This window comes from Carettochelys insculpta, chromosome 8 (assembly GCF_033958435.1).
Source record: "Carettochelys insculpta isolate YL-2023 chromosome 8, ASM3395843v1, whole genome shotgun sequence".
Taxonomy (NCBI): domain Eukaryota; kingdom Metazoa; phylum Chordata; order Testudines; family Carettochelyidae; genus Carettochelys; species Carettochelys insculpta.
The window spans coordinates 19,709,694-19,725,842 of NC_134144.1; the positions used below are offsets into that span (position 1 = coordinate 19,709,694).

At 43.5% G+C, this 16,149-nt stretch overlaps 1 protein-coding gene across 1 annotated transcript; it reads left to right on the forward strand.

The window, feature by feature from the left end:
• The first annotated feature begins 1,928 nt into the window (after nt 1–1,928).
• On the forward strand, nt 1,929–15,896 carry CAVIN2 (caveolae associated protein 2). Its single transcript, XM_075002025.1, has 2 exons — nt 1,929–2,732; nt 13,258–15,896. The coding sequence occupies exons 1-2, from the start codon at nt 1,944–1,946 to the stop codon at nt 14,044–14,046; spliced, it is 1,578 nt and encodes a 525-aa protein (XP_074858126.1). The 5' UTR covers nt 1,929–1,943; the 3' UTR covers nt 14,047–15,896.
• Nucleotides 15,897–16,149: the final 253 nt, after the last annotated feature.

Consider the following 16,149-nt stretch of genomic DNA (forward strand, 5'->3'; position numbering starts at 1 on the left):
TCAACAGAAATTGGGTGCCTTAAGACACTTCTAAAAATCCCACCCTCAGGCCAGGTCTACACTACACCTGGAAGTCAAATTTCAGAGATGCAATTCTAGATACAGCAATTGTGTAGCTAGAATCAATATATTGGAAATTGACTTACATGACTCTCTTCACAAAGGAAAGTCAACGGGAGCGTTTTGCCCGTTCACCTCCCTTACGCCTCGTGATAGCGATAGCGAGGAGTACATGGGCTGACTGCCGACCTCAGACAGATTGATTTATGCATGTCTTTACCAGCCTTTATTCGAGAAATCCTCATACATAACTTCAAATAAACAAAATTTAGCCCTTAGTTTACTTAAAATAGTTTTTATATAATATCGTCTTGTCTTTTGACTCTGTATAAACATTTAAAACAAGGGACAAAACAATAAGAAAATCTGTCCATAGCATATTATGTTGGTGTGAGTCCTTTTAAGCAATGTAAATGTTTCTGTTATCTGTGTAGTGGCTCTTGTAAAGGTATTTTACTGGGTTACTGCAAAATCCAATATGGTTTAGGCTAAAACCAAAACTATCCAAATCTGGTACAGTACACCCCAATGAAAACAAAAAATGTTTGCATTTGTTTACATCTGTACATCATGACAGTCGTTCAATATTAAAAATTATTGTGAAGAACACAAATTTGTTGATTTTCACAGTTCACCTTAATCACTTAAGTTGGAAGACATCAAATTGGGACACATTTCCAAAACTCTCTACAGCACTTCAGCCAAGTGATTTCCACTAACTTAAATGAGAGGGCACAATGTTAAAATGCACAGGACAGCTGAGAACCCCCAGGGGCATTCTGTCCAAGTCAGGCTGGAGTTACATTTGAGGGACAGTGCGAAGAAACATACTCTGGCTGTCCAGGCTGGGGCTCTGCCATGGTTGCCCAGAAGACTTCTGGGACTGTCCCTCCAGCTCCTTGCATAAACATTACATCCATATAAAGCCAAAAGACCTACTACTGTAAATATTTTCACACGAGAGCCGTCCCACTGTGTTCACCTGCATAAAGCTAAGTATGCATGTAAGGCACCAGTCGTGGTACTAGGTCCGAACATAGCAACCTTGAAGCTGATGTAGAGCTCTTTTGGTTTCTGTGGGGCTTCAGGAGAGGCCAGGGATGTAACTGCATTCACTCATAGAAGGAAAAAAAAACAGACTTCTGGACAGCCTCTCATTTACTGTGGCCTCAAAAGAGAAGGCACTTTACTACATGCTTTTTCAGCACAAATATCTAAACAGTTAAATCCAACCACTTTTATCTGCCGGCGTGGACATAAAAATGCAGATGAGGCATCTTTACAGGTCTCAGCCCACTTTTGTAAAGTATTTCTGCAAGATTACAGAAGCGAGCCTATTGCGCTCTCTGAGTTACAACTGATGGACGTGAAACTTTGTCTTTGGAATAACATGTGAAAAGCACCTACCAAAGTATATTCTCCACGAGCACAGGTGGGATTTTGTAAGGGTGGCACTGACATGGCTTTTTCACCCAGAAGAGCTCCATCCATACCAAGTTTTACTCAGACTTGTAACAATGGCGTTGTTAAAGGCTCAGACCCTATGGTGCCGGCTCCTGTCACCACCCGTAGCTTCATGCCCTGGGGGTGGTACTTCCATTTTATTCCCCTCTCTCCCTGCCCTTGGTGTCTTTCATTAAAGCCGGAGACAGTTCTCTTAAAAACACAACAGCAAAAAACCTAAAGCTGCCATAACCTTTCCTCCCCTTCCCTGGTCCCCCCAGCCAGCCAGAACAATGGCAAACAACCCTTCCCATTCCAATGGCTTGGACTCCAGGCAAGGAGGTGGGTTCAGAGGCGGGGGGCGGTGGGGGTAGAAGTTGACAGGCTGCCGCCAAGCCTGGAGGGGGAAGGGGCTGGGGCGAGCTGTCCCCCCCCCCGGGATGAAGTCATGGCTGAGCTCTGACGCTCCCCTCGCACAGAGGGGACTCAGCCCGCCACAGCAGAGGGACGCTGGCTGGCCCGGGCGCGCTGCCGCGGCGGGCAGAGCCCACCCTCCGGGCTCCGCGATTGGTTTCCTCGCTGGGGCGGGGCCCGGAGGCGCCCGTGCGCTGTACAAAGTTGAGCGGGGCAGGAGTCGGCCTAGTCCCCGGGGAGTGGGAGCCTTTAAGAGCGGCGGGGAGGAGCCGCCTTGGGCAGAGCGGCTGCCTGCGGGTCCGGCCAGCAGCGAGCCGGTGGAGGCCCTCATTGGGTGCCCCGCCATGGGAGAGGACGGGGTGCAGGCTGAGCGGAGCGGCGCCCATGCTGCGCCCGGCGCCGAGGAGCAGAGCCCCAGCCCGGAGCCCTCGGGCAGCCCGAGCCCGGGGCCGGGCGCGCCGGGCGAGGCGCTGCGGGACAGCGCGCAGGTGAACGCTATCACTGTGCTCACGCTGCTGGACAAGCTGGTGCACATGCTGGACTCGGTGCAGGAGAAGCAGCACAAGATGGAGCAGCGGCAGGTGGAGCTGGAGGGCTCGGTGAAGGGCATCCAGAGTGACCTGAGCAAGCTGTGCAAGCACCACACCTCCACCAGCAACGCCGTCAGCAAGCTGCTGGAGAAGTCGCGCAAGGTCAGCGCGCACACCCGCGAGGTGCGGGAGCGCATGGAGCGCCAGTGCGCGCAGGTGAAGCGGCTGGAGAGCAACCACGCGCAGCTGCTGCGCCGCAACCACTTCAAGGTGCTCATCTTCCAGGTGAGTCCGCCGGCTGCAGCAGGCTGGGCCCTTCTGCTCCCTTCGCTAGCTCTGCCCACTCGGGGGGTGGGCATGCGGCCAAACCCTTCCTCTGCCTCTGGCCCCTGGTCTTGGGGCAGACTCATTGCAGGGGTTGCGTAGCACCCTGCTCCACTCTCTGCCCCATAGTCCATCTCCATGTCTGCTGCTCCAACAGGGAGGCTCCCAGGCAGGGCCAATTTCTGCTGCTCAGGGAGAGTATGGGGAGCAGATGAGTGCCCTGGGCTCACCTGGTGCTGCACAAAAGTTGTCAACCGTGTGGCTGTTCCAAAAGAAAGAGGATGAACTCCCTAGTTCCTCCCTCTTCCCCTTAGCCCTCCAATTGCCAGATACTTCCTGGCCGATGGTATGCGTACCCCAGATTAAGCGTGTGTGCCCTGCCTGTTCCCCCTTGGCTTTGCATGCCTTTGCCAAGTCAGCGCTGCTATTGATGGTTCAGAGAAGCCACTTGGATATCTCATTGAACCACACTGTTCATTTCAACCTTTCCAGGGCCAGCTGCACAGACTGTTCAAATTCCTTATCTGTGGAGAACACATGTCCTGTAGATGTAGATACAAATACTTTTAACTTCACTTCACATTGAACAGACCTGTGGCACGGTGAACAATGCGCACACCCCTTATACAGCCCACTCACTTGTGCGTGGGAATATACTTTCTCTGTGATTATTGCTGGCGCTTAGTTAGCAAGAATGCGGTTTCATTTATCCATAAAATCACTTCTGTTGTGATGCCACTCCTCCTCATACAAGTCAGACTCATCCCCATTCTACAAGACCACTACGTTATCATGCAAACCCTTTTCGAGTTCAGAATTACTAGCCCCAACACAGGGCCAGTAATCCCACATGGTTTTTGGCATGTACGGTTTGTAACCTATGCATGCAACACCTAATAAATTATGCACACCAAATACTGAATTTCACCAACCAGTTCATACTCCTTTCTCCACAGGATGTTGAAGGGAAAGGAATCCATTGCTACTGCAATGCTTTCATTGCAGTACGGGGGAGCTTGTGGAAACTTTGAGAGAGTTGCTAATGTTTTTAGGCCATAACTGGAGAAAAAAGTAACCTGCCCATTCTGACTGACGCAATAGAATGTTAGGGATATTAATAGTTCTTTATTGCCCTCTATAAAATGCCAACTTTGATTTTTAGGTCTACCCCAGCATTTTCAGAGATCTATTAAAAGCGGAGTTGTAAAACTCAGCTCTGTTTTATCAGCCTTTCCATGGTATGACTGAATTGCTTGCATATTTTCTCCTTTTTAAGCAACGATGTAGACTGAACACAGCATGGATTTTAACCAATTGTGGAATGTACCTTTTCTACTAAAAAGTGTCATTGAAATTTTGTTTCAGGAAAATTCCCTTTGACTTTGGCTAGTTAAATGCATAATTTATCTTTCTAGCCTGATAAAAATTGGAATATATAGTCTCTCATACACATGCACGGACACAAAATCAGGATTTAAAGATTTGGCAGGCTTGATTAATCCCTTCCTTCAGGAAAGACCTACCTTGCTGCTGCTTATTCTCTTGAAGCTATAAGGTAGCCTTTTAAGGAAAGGTGAGGAAAAAATCATGACACACAGTCTTTCAGTCCATTGTCTTTTCTACCTTTTAAAAGCAACTAAAAAGCTATTCATGTACCAGCTGTAGTAAAAGAGATGCAAAACGTGACCCTTTTAAAAGAATTTAAGGTATTTTATTGAAATTTAAAAATAGTAACTACCTCCTAGGTATCAGATACCAAAAGATGAGCTTGAGCTGCAGAAATTAGATTTTAAATCTTTAAATTTGTATGGGGCTGGCTCTAATGCTTGATCCAGATAGGGTTTTTTTTCATTTATATTGAAGTAGGATCCAGAGATCTGTCAAAATCCAGATGTTGTCATGCTATGCAAATTTATTTTAAAGAGATATCTCTTTCTCCAGAGACTGTACATTCTAGGATTATGGAAGGATACAATTGACAAAAGGGTTGGGGATAAGTGTGAGATACTGTCCTTGCTGTGGACACTGGTAGTGCTTTTAGGTAGTTCCATCTGTCACACAGAGATATCTTTGTTCTAAATCTCTCACCCTAGTAGGTAGTGAACCCAATTCTCCTCTCACTTATGTGGGCCAATCCCTAGCTGACACCAGTACCAATCAGAGGTACTAACATATGGGAAAGCTGCTGTAAATAAAGCTGGTGTTCCCCTTGAGCTGTGCACCCACAGTCCTCAAGGTTGGTTTTCTAATGGTAGTGTACATACCACAACTTATTCTGCACATGGATTAAAAAAAAATTAGAGGAAACACCAGCCTTAGACCTGATTCTCCTTTTATTCAGCAAAGGAAAAAAAACATATTTAATTTTGTAAACATATGACTAAGAACAGAGACAGGAGGGCGGGAGGTAATACTGTTCGCTGTCCTGGTGGAACACACAAGTTTGGAGTTTCACCGAGCGCCTCTTCGGCTCTGGGGAAGTAAGGAGGGTGAATAAGCTAATTACAAGGTGAGACAGGTGGGTAAGCAGGAGCAGCTCGTACCTGCTGGAAGAGACCACTTAAACTGAAGTGGGCAATTGGAGGCTAGATAGCTAAGCAAAGGGGTCACACCACATCTGACCCCTCAGGCTGAATCCCTACAGGAAACCTGCAGAAGGCTTGCAGTGCCCAGGTTGAGAACTGAAGATACCAAAACCCATGGACTGAAGTAAGACACTGAGGATTTGTGACACACACCCTGCCCACTCGCCTTTAATTGCCCACTAGATTTAAAGTGCACATGGAGCCGCCCCCACTCAAAGTCGGCACTCTGCCACTTCTGTGGCATGTGGGGGCAGCCCCGCCTTTCTTATAAAGCAGTGTGCTCCAGCTTGTGCTGCTCCCCAGCTGTGCCACTCAGTGGAGGTGCGTAACATCCCTGGAAGTGGCATGGCACTTCTGCAGAAGATAGGCAGGGCAGCAGGGTGAGGGACATAGGCAAGGGAGGGGGGCAGGGGCTGGGTTGGGGCTTGTGGCTTCCCCTCTGCTACCCGTCACCTCTGCTACCTTCCCCAGAGCCGAAGAGCAGCTCTGAGACATTTGACTCTTCCACAAGAGATGTCAGCCCAATGAACATTTATAACTTCACGTGCATTGTCTCTTTTATAGCCTAAGATCAAGGTGGCTACACAATCATTACAAAGAGATTGTAACACTTCCTCACAGTAACACAAACAAGCTGTTAAAGACAGACTTGTATATTTGGTGGCCTGAAATTTCTTAGTCTGTAGCATTTGAGTGGTTGATGTGAAATAGCTGTTTGGAGTGGTTGGAATTCTCTCCCAGGAGCAAAGATGGGAGGGGCTGGGATTTTCCACCCCTGTGGCTGTGCTGTTATCTTTGCCAGCTTGCGTTCAGCTCAAGGGAGCAGACTGACCACACCCTGGCAAGGATCCCAGATGTTGGCCATGATGCTTTTCTGTTGCTGCTTTCTTTGCTTCTGCACCAGCCTGCTAACAACTGTTACCTGCCTGCAGCTCTCCACAAAGGTTGCGTGCTCTCTTTAAGGGGTGGTTGATCTGGAAAAGACCTGTTAGTCTTCTAGGCTGAATTCAGGCCTTCTGCCCCCTGCCAAAGAATTATGCATAGGAAAAAATACAAAAGGATGGGTGGATTTGTATATGACAGTGAGCAGGTTTCTCTGGGCAAAAGAAACAACTGCTGCCACAATACAATATTAATATTGTATTTTTTTTTTTAAAAAAAAAAACTTGGACATATGGTGGTTTTTTGTTTTCCGCCACTTAAGTTTAACTTTCAGTGCCCTGCGTTTCTCATTACGGACTGTCTCCTGTTCTAGAAAAGCAACTTCCTGTGAAAATAAAAGCCTAGATTTGGGACTCGCTTCTACATTTGAGTTTGTTCCCTATTGTTTTAACAGGAGCGTTGGGTGTGTAAAGATGACATGATTGAACTCGGAGCTTGTATTTCCTGAGGACAGGCTGTGACTTAGTATCAGATTTCCCTCACTGGATGCACTCACTATGAAAACACGTTTAGAAAACAGTCAATTTGTATATTTTTTGTATTAAAATATTTAGGTTTTTTCCTCCCTAAACTTCCCGCATTGGTCACAGTTTGCATACTTCTAAAAACTTGGCATCAACTGAAATGTTATTCCATCTAAACATGCAAAGCTTTGAAAATTATTGCAAATTCCATACGTAGTGCAGCAGTTTGAAACACTGGAGTGACTGTTTTGAAATCCTTGTTAAGCTTTGGCATTGTTCCTGCATGTTTTGTTGTAACCGCATGATCAGCATGATTTCAGACTGCATGGACTGAGACCAGATTTCATATCAGACATGCATTAAGATACACAAAGCGGGAGGACGGGTGATGTGTAAAATTCAAAATAAAGAGGAAAACAGAGTAGCATTTCAATAAAATATCCTCCAATGTTGGATGGGACAGGAAGTCTGCTAAATTATAGGTAGGGGTCAAGAAATCTGTATTCAAGCCCTTCTAGTAACTGCAGTTAGTGATTAGTTTTTATCCAGAAATCAACTGCGCAAGGGAAAGCCACGTGAAATTAACTATATGTTTGCATTTTGTTGTATCAATCAGCATAACAAACAGCCTTCTGAAAAAAGCACCTTCATGTCCAAAAGTAAAGAAGCAAAACTAAACAGACAATAACCAATCTGTAGGTGATACGCTGACAACTATTAACATACTAGAAAACCTGCCTTCCCAAACTCCTGTTTGGTATTGCATTCGTACCTGTCTACAAACTTAAGAGTAGATAGAGGTTGAGAAAAAGGCTTGGTCTACACTAGGAAGGTAAGTTGGTTGCAGATACACGAGCCTAGGTAGAACTGATTTATCTGCAATTGACTTACCTGGCTATCTTCCCAGGGGAAAGTCTTGAGTGTTTCTTGCATCAACCTCTCTTAGTCCTCATGATATTGAGGAGTAGGGGGTAGACTGACTCCAGATAGAGGCATGAAATCAAACTCCAGAAGATGAAGCCAGACCAGGTTGATCTTCCACATCGTCTAGACATACCAAAGTGGAGGGCGTTAAGGCAATAGTAAACTTACTTGTGACAGAAATCTGCACTGTACTTGGCCAAATAATTAGAAGGTTAAACGTTGAACCACCCTCTGAAAAACACCAGGGGAAGGGCAGGCTCGCTGACCGGAGATGGGGCAGGCAAATGGGGCAATTGCCCTGGGGCCTGGTGCTTCAAAGCGGCAGCTGGAGCTCCTGGCCCTGCTGAACTGCCATGGCAGTGCTTCTGCACAGCTCTGAGGAAGCAGGAAGAACGGGGGGATGACTGCTCTAGGCCCCATCCCTTCCATCCTTGGTCTTGCCCTTTCCGGGGCATGGAACTGGGCCCCCCTTGCAAGTTGCACCAGGCTCCACCGTGGCTGTCAGCCCCACTAGGGAAGTGTGTGGGCTGGGGGGGAGCTGAGAAGTTCTCAGCTGCATATGACATGTCCTTTTACAGAGTCTACTCTTTATGTAGCCAGTTAACACAATACCTGGGGAGATGTTTGCCTTCCATGGTGATTCTAGCCATACCAGTGGTAGGGAGATTTAAAAAAAAAAAAAACCCTCACTGTTTCTTAGTCATTTACATGGTTCAGTTTTTATAGTACATTGTTATGAATGTGAGGCCTTTCTGTACCTGTTACTAACAAGGAGAAGTATACATGCCCCAAAAATGACAGGGTAGCGCCTCTATGCTGAACAAGGATTTGATCTTGCAGACACTATCCAGGTCAAATTCCTGTTGACTTCAGTTGGAGCACTTGCAGTATTGTGTCCCAAAACATGACATTAGAACAAAAAACAGGAAGGCCACTTGTTAGCTGTGAGTAGTAATGACTGATCAGGAAAAATGCAATGTTGCTTTAGTCTTCTGAATGTGGTGGATGGAAAGAAGATGGATTTTGATCCCTTCTCAGAATTGGTTATCATTTCTGTTTTTGATCCAGTTCAAAAGTCAGATGCTTAAACTTTATCTGGAAAATAAGTGCATTGTTCTCATCCTGGCTAAACTCAAATCCTGCAACCTATGTAATACAACCAAATATAAACAGAGTTCAGAAGGACTTCTGGGTAGATGGCAGTCAGAGTTACTGATATCCCTTTTATTAACATGCTCATAGTAATCTTTTTTTTTTTTTTTTAAAATAGTACTTATAGCAGCAAACAAGGGCAGAGGAGCTTAAGAAAAGTTCTCTTGCATGTGACTTCCTCTTATCAAGTTCTCTACTCCCTGTGTAGCCAGTTAAGTGTTCCTGTCTTCATTCCAGAGGGGTTATCTTGTACCTGTTATCTAGGGATTCCATTATGCTTTAGAAACAAGAATGAGCCAAGCCTCAACACCCACTGAGGGAGAAAAATGTCTCCATTTTACATGTGGGGGATAAAAGGAAGTACCATAGTTGATTTGCACTGGAAATCTGAGAGTGGGGTGGGAATACAAGCAGTTATACCAGCTGATTATACTGGAGCATTTGCATTTATTAATTTTTTTATCTATACTGAAAACTGGGTGTTCCAGCCTCCCCCCCAATAGTGTTTAGTGTTAATAGTAATATTTTTAGAAATAGCCATACTTTGTAACAAACCATTTGGAAATGTCACTGAATTGAACAGTGTTGGTTCATTCATTGCTGGATCAGTCTCAATGTATTATCATTTCCAGAGGTGGGAAAAAGTACCCAAAAGTGCAGCTGCTTTGAGGGGAATGTGTATATAAGGACAAATCACGGTATCCCTCTAGAAAACTACTTGAGTAAAAGTAGTTTCACTCTGACTGAATAGATCTTGTCAGCTCTTACCCTCCCTTTTACTGGGACCCCGCTCTTTAAATAGCCCTCTGAACCCACCCACCCCCATTCATGCATCTGAAGAAGTGGGTCTTTGCCCGTGAAAGCTTATGCTCCAAAATATCTGTTAGTCAATAAGGTTCCACAGGACTACTTGATGTTCTCAAAGATACAGACTAACTTGGGTACCTCTCTGACACTTGAGCAATGGTCAGGGATGGTCTAGAAAGTGCTTGGTCCTGCCATGAGGGCAGGGGGCTGGACTCAATGGCCTCTCGAGGTCCCTTCCAGTCCTACTCTTCTATGAAAAGCATATGCATGTGAACATTGTACTCAAGTGAATATAAGTGCAGGTGCTTGCACTTCTGGACAAGTAACTTTTGGAGTACTTTTTCCACCTCTGATCATTTCACATGGAACTTTGCAATGTTGAATATTTAAGATTCCACTCATCCTTCACTCGGACTGAACTTCCATTAAAGACAAAGGGAATTCTGAATGAGGAGGAGAGGATTGGGGCCTTTTATTTTATATAGTTCTGTTTTTTAAAGTAAATTTTAATAAAGCCTAATCAATGCAATTTACAAGTGATTCTCCAAAATCTTGTAATCGGTTTGTTCTAGTCACATTCCTATGTTTGAATATTTGACTGTATGGAAATGTACACAGCTTGGCTACAAGCTAGCCTTGTAGATGGGGTTCCTTTGCAGGGAAACCCAACTTCAAAAGCACCCTTCTTCCCCCAAAAATTGGGAAGAAGGGTGCTTTCGAAGTTGGGGTTTCCTTTTGAAGGAATGCCATCTACACAGCTAGTTTGCGATTCGAAAGCAGCACTTTTGACATGCAGGGTTGTTACCATTATGCAAATGAGTCATGGAATATTCATCAGCGCCTCATTTGCAATTTCAACCCACTTCATTTACATGTCCCTTCCGAAAAAGAGGGGCATGTGTAGATGTAGCCCTTCTGATTTGTCGAGATTTGGAAAGAATCTGGACAATTAAGCCAGTAAACTTCTATACTGGATGTCTGTCTTTTTGCTTGATTTTCCAGATACTTGTATGGGGATCAAATCAGCAGTTGTCCACTTACATAGCTCATGTTTCAGCAGTCAAATTGGAGAATATTATGAACATTTGAATGGCAGTCAGAGCTCTTTGGATCATTAAAACTGCTGTGATAAATAGTATGTGTTCTGATTACCATAAAACAAGTTAAAAATCACAAGACTACAGACTGTGCCTGCATAAGTTACAGGCCTCTGCACCAGAACATCATCTTAAATGTCAACATGTAACGAGTGATAGTTTTTATTAGGATTCCAGTGTAGGAAAAGTACAGAGCGTTTTGGGAGTGTTCTTTGTCCAAGTCTCTTGTTAATTCAAGGTCAATAGAAACAACAGACTAGGAAAAACGGACAACTATCTTGCGGAAATTTTCCATCCTTCTTAATTTTGTAACTGATATTACAAACACACACTTGTTTAAACTTCTGTTCATACATGGGTGTAGAATTTGTTTCCTGGAAGGCTGTGGAAGGCAAAGCTACAGAAAAATATGACTTCTCTAATTTAAAAAAAAAAAAGCCACAGGTAAAATGTAGTTTGATGTTTGCAGTGCTTTCAGGAAGTCCATTCCTGCACAGCCTGAGCAGAAATTGTAACCCAAGAGACCATTTTCTCTGGTGATCACACCCTATGCTAACAAACAGAAGTTCTGAATTGTGGGTGGCAGGGGGGTAGTTTTTTCTCTTAACTGTAGTCTGTTTCCCCACTAAGGACAGACCTCTGACTATCATACCTGGCATGTAGTCATTTCTATATCTTAAAAAAAAAAAAAGTTCATATGTTTCCCCATTGTCCATAGCTCTGAATGAGATGATTGGAGTATCTAAGTTTTTCCAAGTTAAAAAGTAGGATGAATGCAGGACTTGTCTATTACAATGATAGGAAAAAAAGAAATAAAATAAATGTCCTAGGCTTGCTTGCTTTTCTTTCTTAAGGCTCAGTCCTGCAAAAAACTACTACACTGTGCTTGCTACTGGAGAAATCCCCCTTGGAACTCTTCATGGTTGCAAACTCTGTATTCCGTAGTAACTATTTGCAGGAGGTGGTCCTTAACTTCCAGTTGCAGCTCTGCTCAACCTGCTCTTAGTTTAGAAACATCTGACTACTTCAGCAGTACATCCCTCTCTGGCCTTTTTTGGTTATAAAGAAAAATGCAGATGTTGTCCAGCTCATTGGTTTGATGCCCAGAACTACTCTTATTCCCTGTGACATATAATATTAGTCTCCCAGTTTTTGCATGATTTTGCAATTTTATTTTTTAGATCAGTACCATTCCTTCTATAATAGAAACAGAACGTATTCCCATCAGTATGGGGTGGATCACCTCCCTACCATTAAAACCCATAGGAGAAGGATAAGGGAAGCCTCTGCTGAGTTCTTCAGCGTTTCTCCCAAAATATTCCATCAAGGGAAAGGAGAGGCTGGGTTCCAGCCTGCCCAGAAGGGGGCTAGGGATGGAGCTATTTCTCATATGGAGCACTTGTGGCCAGTGTTCCCTGTAACCTGAGCTCTTGAATGGCCACCCAGGAGAGATTCAAATGCCACCCAGCTGATTAGCACAGCTGTCCACAGCTGGCAGCATGTGTTTCTACTGGTGGTGCGCATCTGCCCATGCCTTGGTGCACATTTCAAAATTTATTCTGCACATAGATGGAAACAAACTAGAGGGGACTTTTCTTGTGGCTGCCCAGCCTCTCGCCCTCCTCCTGCTTCCATCTGTCCTTTCGGTGCTCAACCCTGCAGTGCAGCTCAATCCAGAGGAAGTGGGGACCTGAGGAGAGGGAGCACAAGGTGTGAAAGGCCTCGTCCTTGTGTTAATCAAGCTGGGAAAAATTTGGCTCCACCAAACAGTGATAGCAGTGTTCAGTCCACTGCACTCCAAATTAAACAGAACTAAAAATGTTGGGCCATATTATTAGCTGCAGTAAAACTTACTGAAATCAATGAGACTTAAGCAATTTACACCAGCTGAGGATTTTGGTCCATTCTTCATATATGTACTTAACCGACTTCTAGCTGCTATATGTGTCTCTCTCTTGAAACTTTGCTTGCATATTGCACTTTCTGCCCGTGGAGCTCAAAATGAGTAATATTTTAATGAAGTAAGACTCATTGTCCCTGTGTCCGTCAGTCGCATGTCCCCATTTTATAGCGAAGGAGGCTGAGGCACAAAGAGGCTATGCAAGCTGCCTGAGGTCATATGGTGAATCTGTGACTGAATCAAGAATTGAGCCAGAGTGCCTGGTCTCGTGCCATACCTACAATGCTAGCCTTTTTCTTCTGTGTTCAAATGTACAGCTTTGCAGTTAAACCCTTTATTAGTAAGGATTTCCATTTTCTTGTAAGTTTCTCCGAGGCCTCAAACTGAAATCTCACATTTAGCAGCTTGTTAGCTTTAAACTGTAGAACAGAATGGGCGAGAGGGTTTTGAGTGGCTTCTTGCTGGTTAAATATACCAAACTATAAAATATGCTCAGCTTCCTTCATTTCATTGTTTAAAAAAGAACAAACAATGTAACATTGTTCAGGGTTGAGCTTTGTTTATCAAATGTGTGTCCTGTGAACTGCAAAACTCAAATACTGTCAACTCTTTCAGGAGGAAAATGAGATTCCTGCCAACGTATTTGTGAAAGAACCTGTTCCCAGTATTACAGAAGGGAAGGAAGAGTCTGTGGATGAGAACAAAACTCTGGAAGAAACATTGCATACGGTGGAGCTGTCATCCGATGATGAAATGCCTCATGACGAAGATGGTCTGGATGACAGCGCTGAGGAAAAAATGGGAGAATCAAGAGCTGAGAAGATAAAACGATCAAGCCTCAAGAAAGTGGACAGCCTCAAGAAAGCATTTTCTCGCCAAAATATTGAGAAAAAGATGAACAAGATCAGCACAAAAATTGTCTCTCCTGAACGACGGGAGAAAATTAAGAAATCACTCACTCCACATCACCAGAAATCCTCCTCGAAAGGCTCCTCTTTCAAAGTGTCTCCCCTCACCTTCAATGTGAAAAAGTCCCGTGAAGGAGAGACCCCAGCTGAAAATGAGGACAAACCACCAGAAACTACAAGCAGTGAGCAGGCTGTGAAGGATGAGGAGACTTCGTTTACTGAGGGGCTCTCAGATGTGACACCTCCAACTTCTCTAGCTGAGGAAGGCAAAGCAATAGCTGATTTGCTAGAGAAAGAAAGCAGAGAAGGGTTCGCAATGATAAACAGCAACATTGAGCTCTCAATTGTTGAAGACGATGAAGAATATGGGTCAGCCCTAGAAGTTTCTAGCCAGAGACTGTATGAGGAAAGAAACAAACCAGCCAGTGGGGAAACAGAACAATCTGATGAAGAGTCAACCCAAGCAGCTATTCTCCAGATAGACCAAACTGCATAATAAATCCAAGCATTCCTTTGAGTTCCCAAATGCAAACGGGCTCAGTTCGGCAAAGAAGCAGTGCCTATTTCTGTTACACATACAACATATCAGGAGACAGCAGTTAAGTTTGTATTCTGTGCAGTGCTAAAGTATTACATAGTATTGCCCAGTGAATGAGGTTTACTGTGCAGGCAACCTACAAAGTGCTCTGTGCTTAGGTGAAACGCCTGGTAATACTTATTTTAAGTTGCTGCATTCTGCTTCAGTTGGAGACATCGGGGGGAAAAAAGCTGACCAGTAGAGGCAGGCTGGTCAGCTGGGTTTTAAGTTAGATCAGGGAAGTACTGGGATAAGTAGTTTAAATTTTTTTTTTCCTCTTATTTTGTAGGTCTGAAGTAGTGGTTTTGTTTTTTTTTATATAAATACTTAGTCACTGAACACTCGTAGTATATCCAGGACATGGCAAGGCAAGCTAACATTCCGTAAGGGTTGTATGTACGTGTGTGTTTTACTTTGGGTGTGACTCCAGTTTCACATTGAATAGAAGAGCCAGACTACGCAAAGGCTGAAATTCTGTCCCCCTGAAGTCAGTAGGAGTGTTGCCATTGAGAAAGTAGGGCCCAGATGTCACCCAGAATATTTTGATAATCACTTAATAGAAATAGCTGTTTTATATGGCAAAAGGAGACAGTTTTGCAGTTTATAAAAATAAATAACCGACGAGGGTGAATGTGTAACTAGCTACAGTGAGCTGAAAGCAGGAGCTTAGGTAACGCTTGGCAAACAGTTGCTGGTACAGAAACAAGGGATGATACGAGAAACAGGTGACCCAGTGAGAGAGCATGCGGAGAATGTGAAGTTTAGTGCGGGTTTTTTTTTTTCCCTTTTTCTATCAGCATGAAGAATATAAACTCATAACACAAATTACTGCTTATTTCTTAGAGCAGCATATTTTTAGTCTTTGCACCTGCACGAGATTATCTTAATATTTTGAAAATAGCATGACTTACCTATATAAAGAGTTTCATCTGTGTAATGCTATACCCACAGAATAGTTATGTAGTTACAGGGATGTAAGGACAATTTATGAAAAAGGTAAAGTTTCATCTTACTGGTCAGGACACTGAGGGATAAGAGTGTTTGCACTTTTAATTTGGGGGGGGGGGGGGGAAAGCCAATTTGTATAGAAGCCGTGGAGTCAGATTTGCTGCTTATATGTTTCACACACAAAAAAATCCCATGTATTTTGAAATTATAGGTTGCAGATTTTTAAAAAGCATTAAACATGAGGGTTTAAAAAAAATTCATTCTCTTTGAATATTCATCCCTGCTACTTACAAATGGGACAGGGAGATAAGCCTCATAGTTGCCTTAAATCCTTGTTATTTTTATACGTTTCCTTTTGAATACAGATAATTCTTGTTACATAATATTGCACTAGCAAGCTGCTTCCTTGAAATTGTGTTTCAAATGGCAAATCATTTGAAGCGGTCTAAGCAGGGGAAAAAAAAAAAAAATGCTTACCAGAGATCACTCCATGTGGGGAAGTCCCTTGGACCAGTAAGTCACACTAGAAATGAGCCTATAATCATAACTGATTTTAAGCAGGCAGTGTTAAAAAAAATTAAGCTTTTTATTATACAGTCTCATACAAGAACTATCATCTGTAAGAGGAAGGATGACATAACTCATGCAGCTGCATTATTTTTGTATTAGTGACCGTGTTACTCAGTTATTCAATACTTGTAACTAACTACAGAAGTGATGAAATTAATAAAATCTAAACTAATACAGCCATGTCAGTGTCTGGGCAAAACAATTTTACACGTTGGGGGGGAAAAACAAAATTAAAGACTAAGCATTTATTATTTGAGTTTGTGTTCATGTCCTAATTACATTTTATTTCTTAATCCCTGGTCTTAGAAATCCTTACACCATATCGAAGATGTAATTTTACAGATATCATGCTTCCAGCTCACTAAAGCATCTGAATATCTTCAGACAACTTGGTAAATTTGATTGTTCCCTTGGCATTTTTATTGCATTGCTCTAGACTTCAAATATTTAAAATACTCCTACAAGCATAATGCATTGAACTCTACATTTTGTTTAGTCACACAG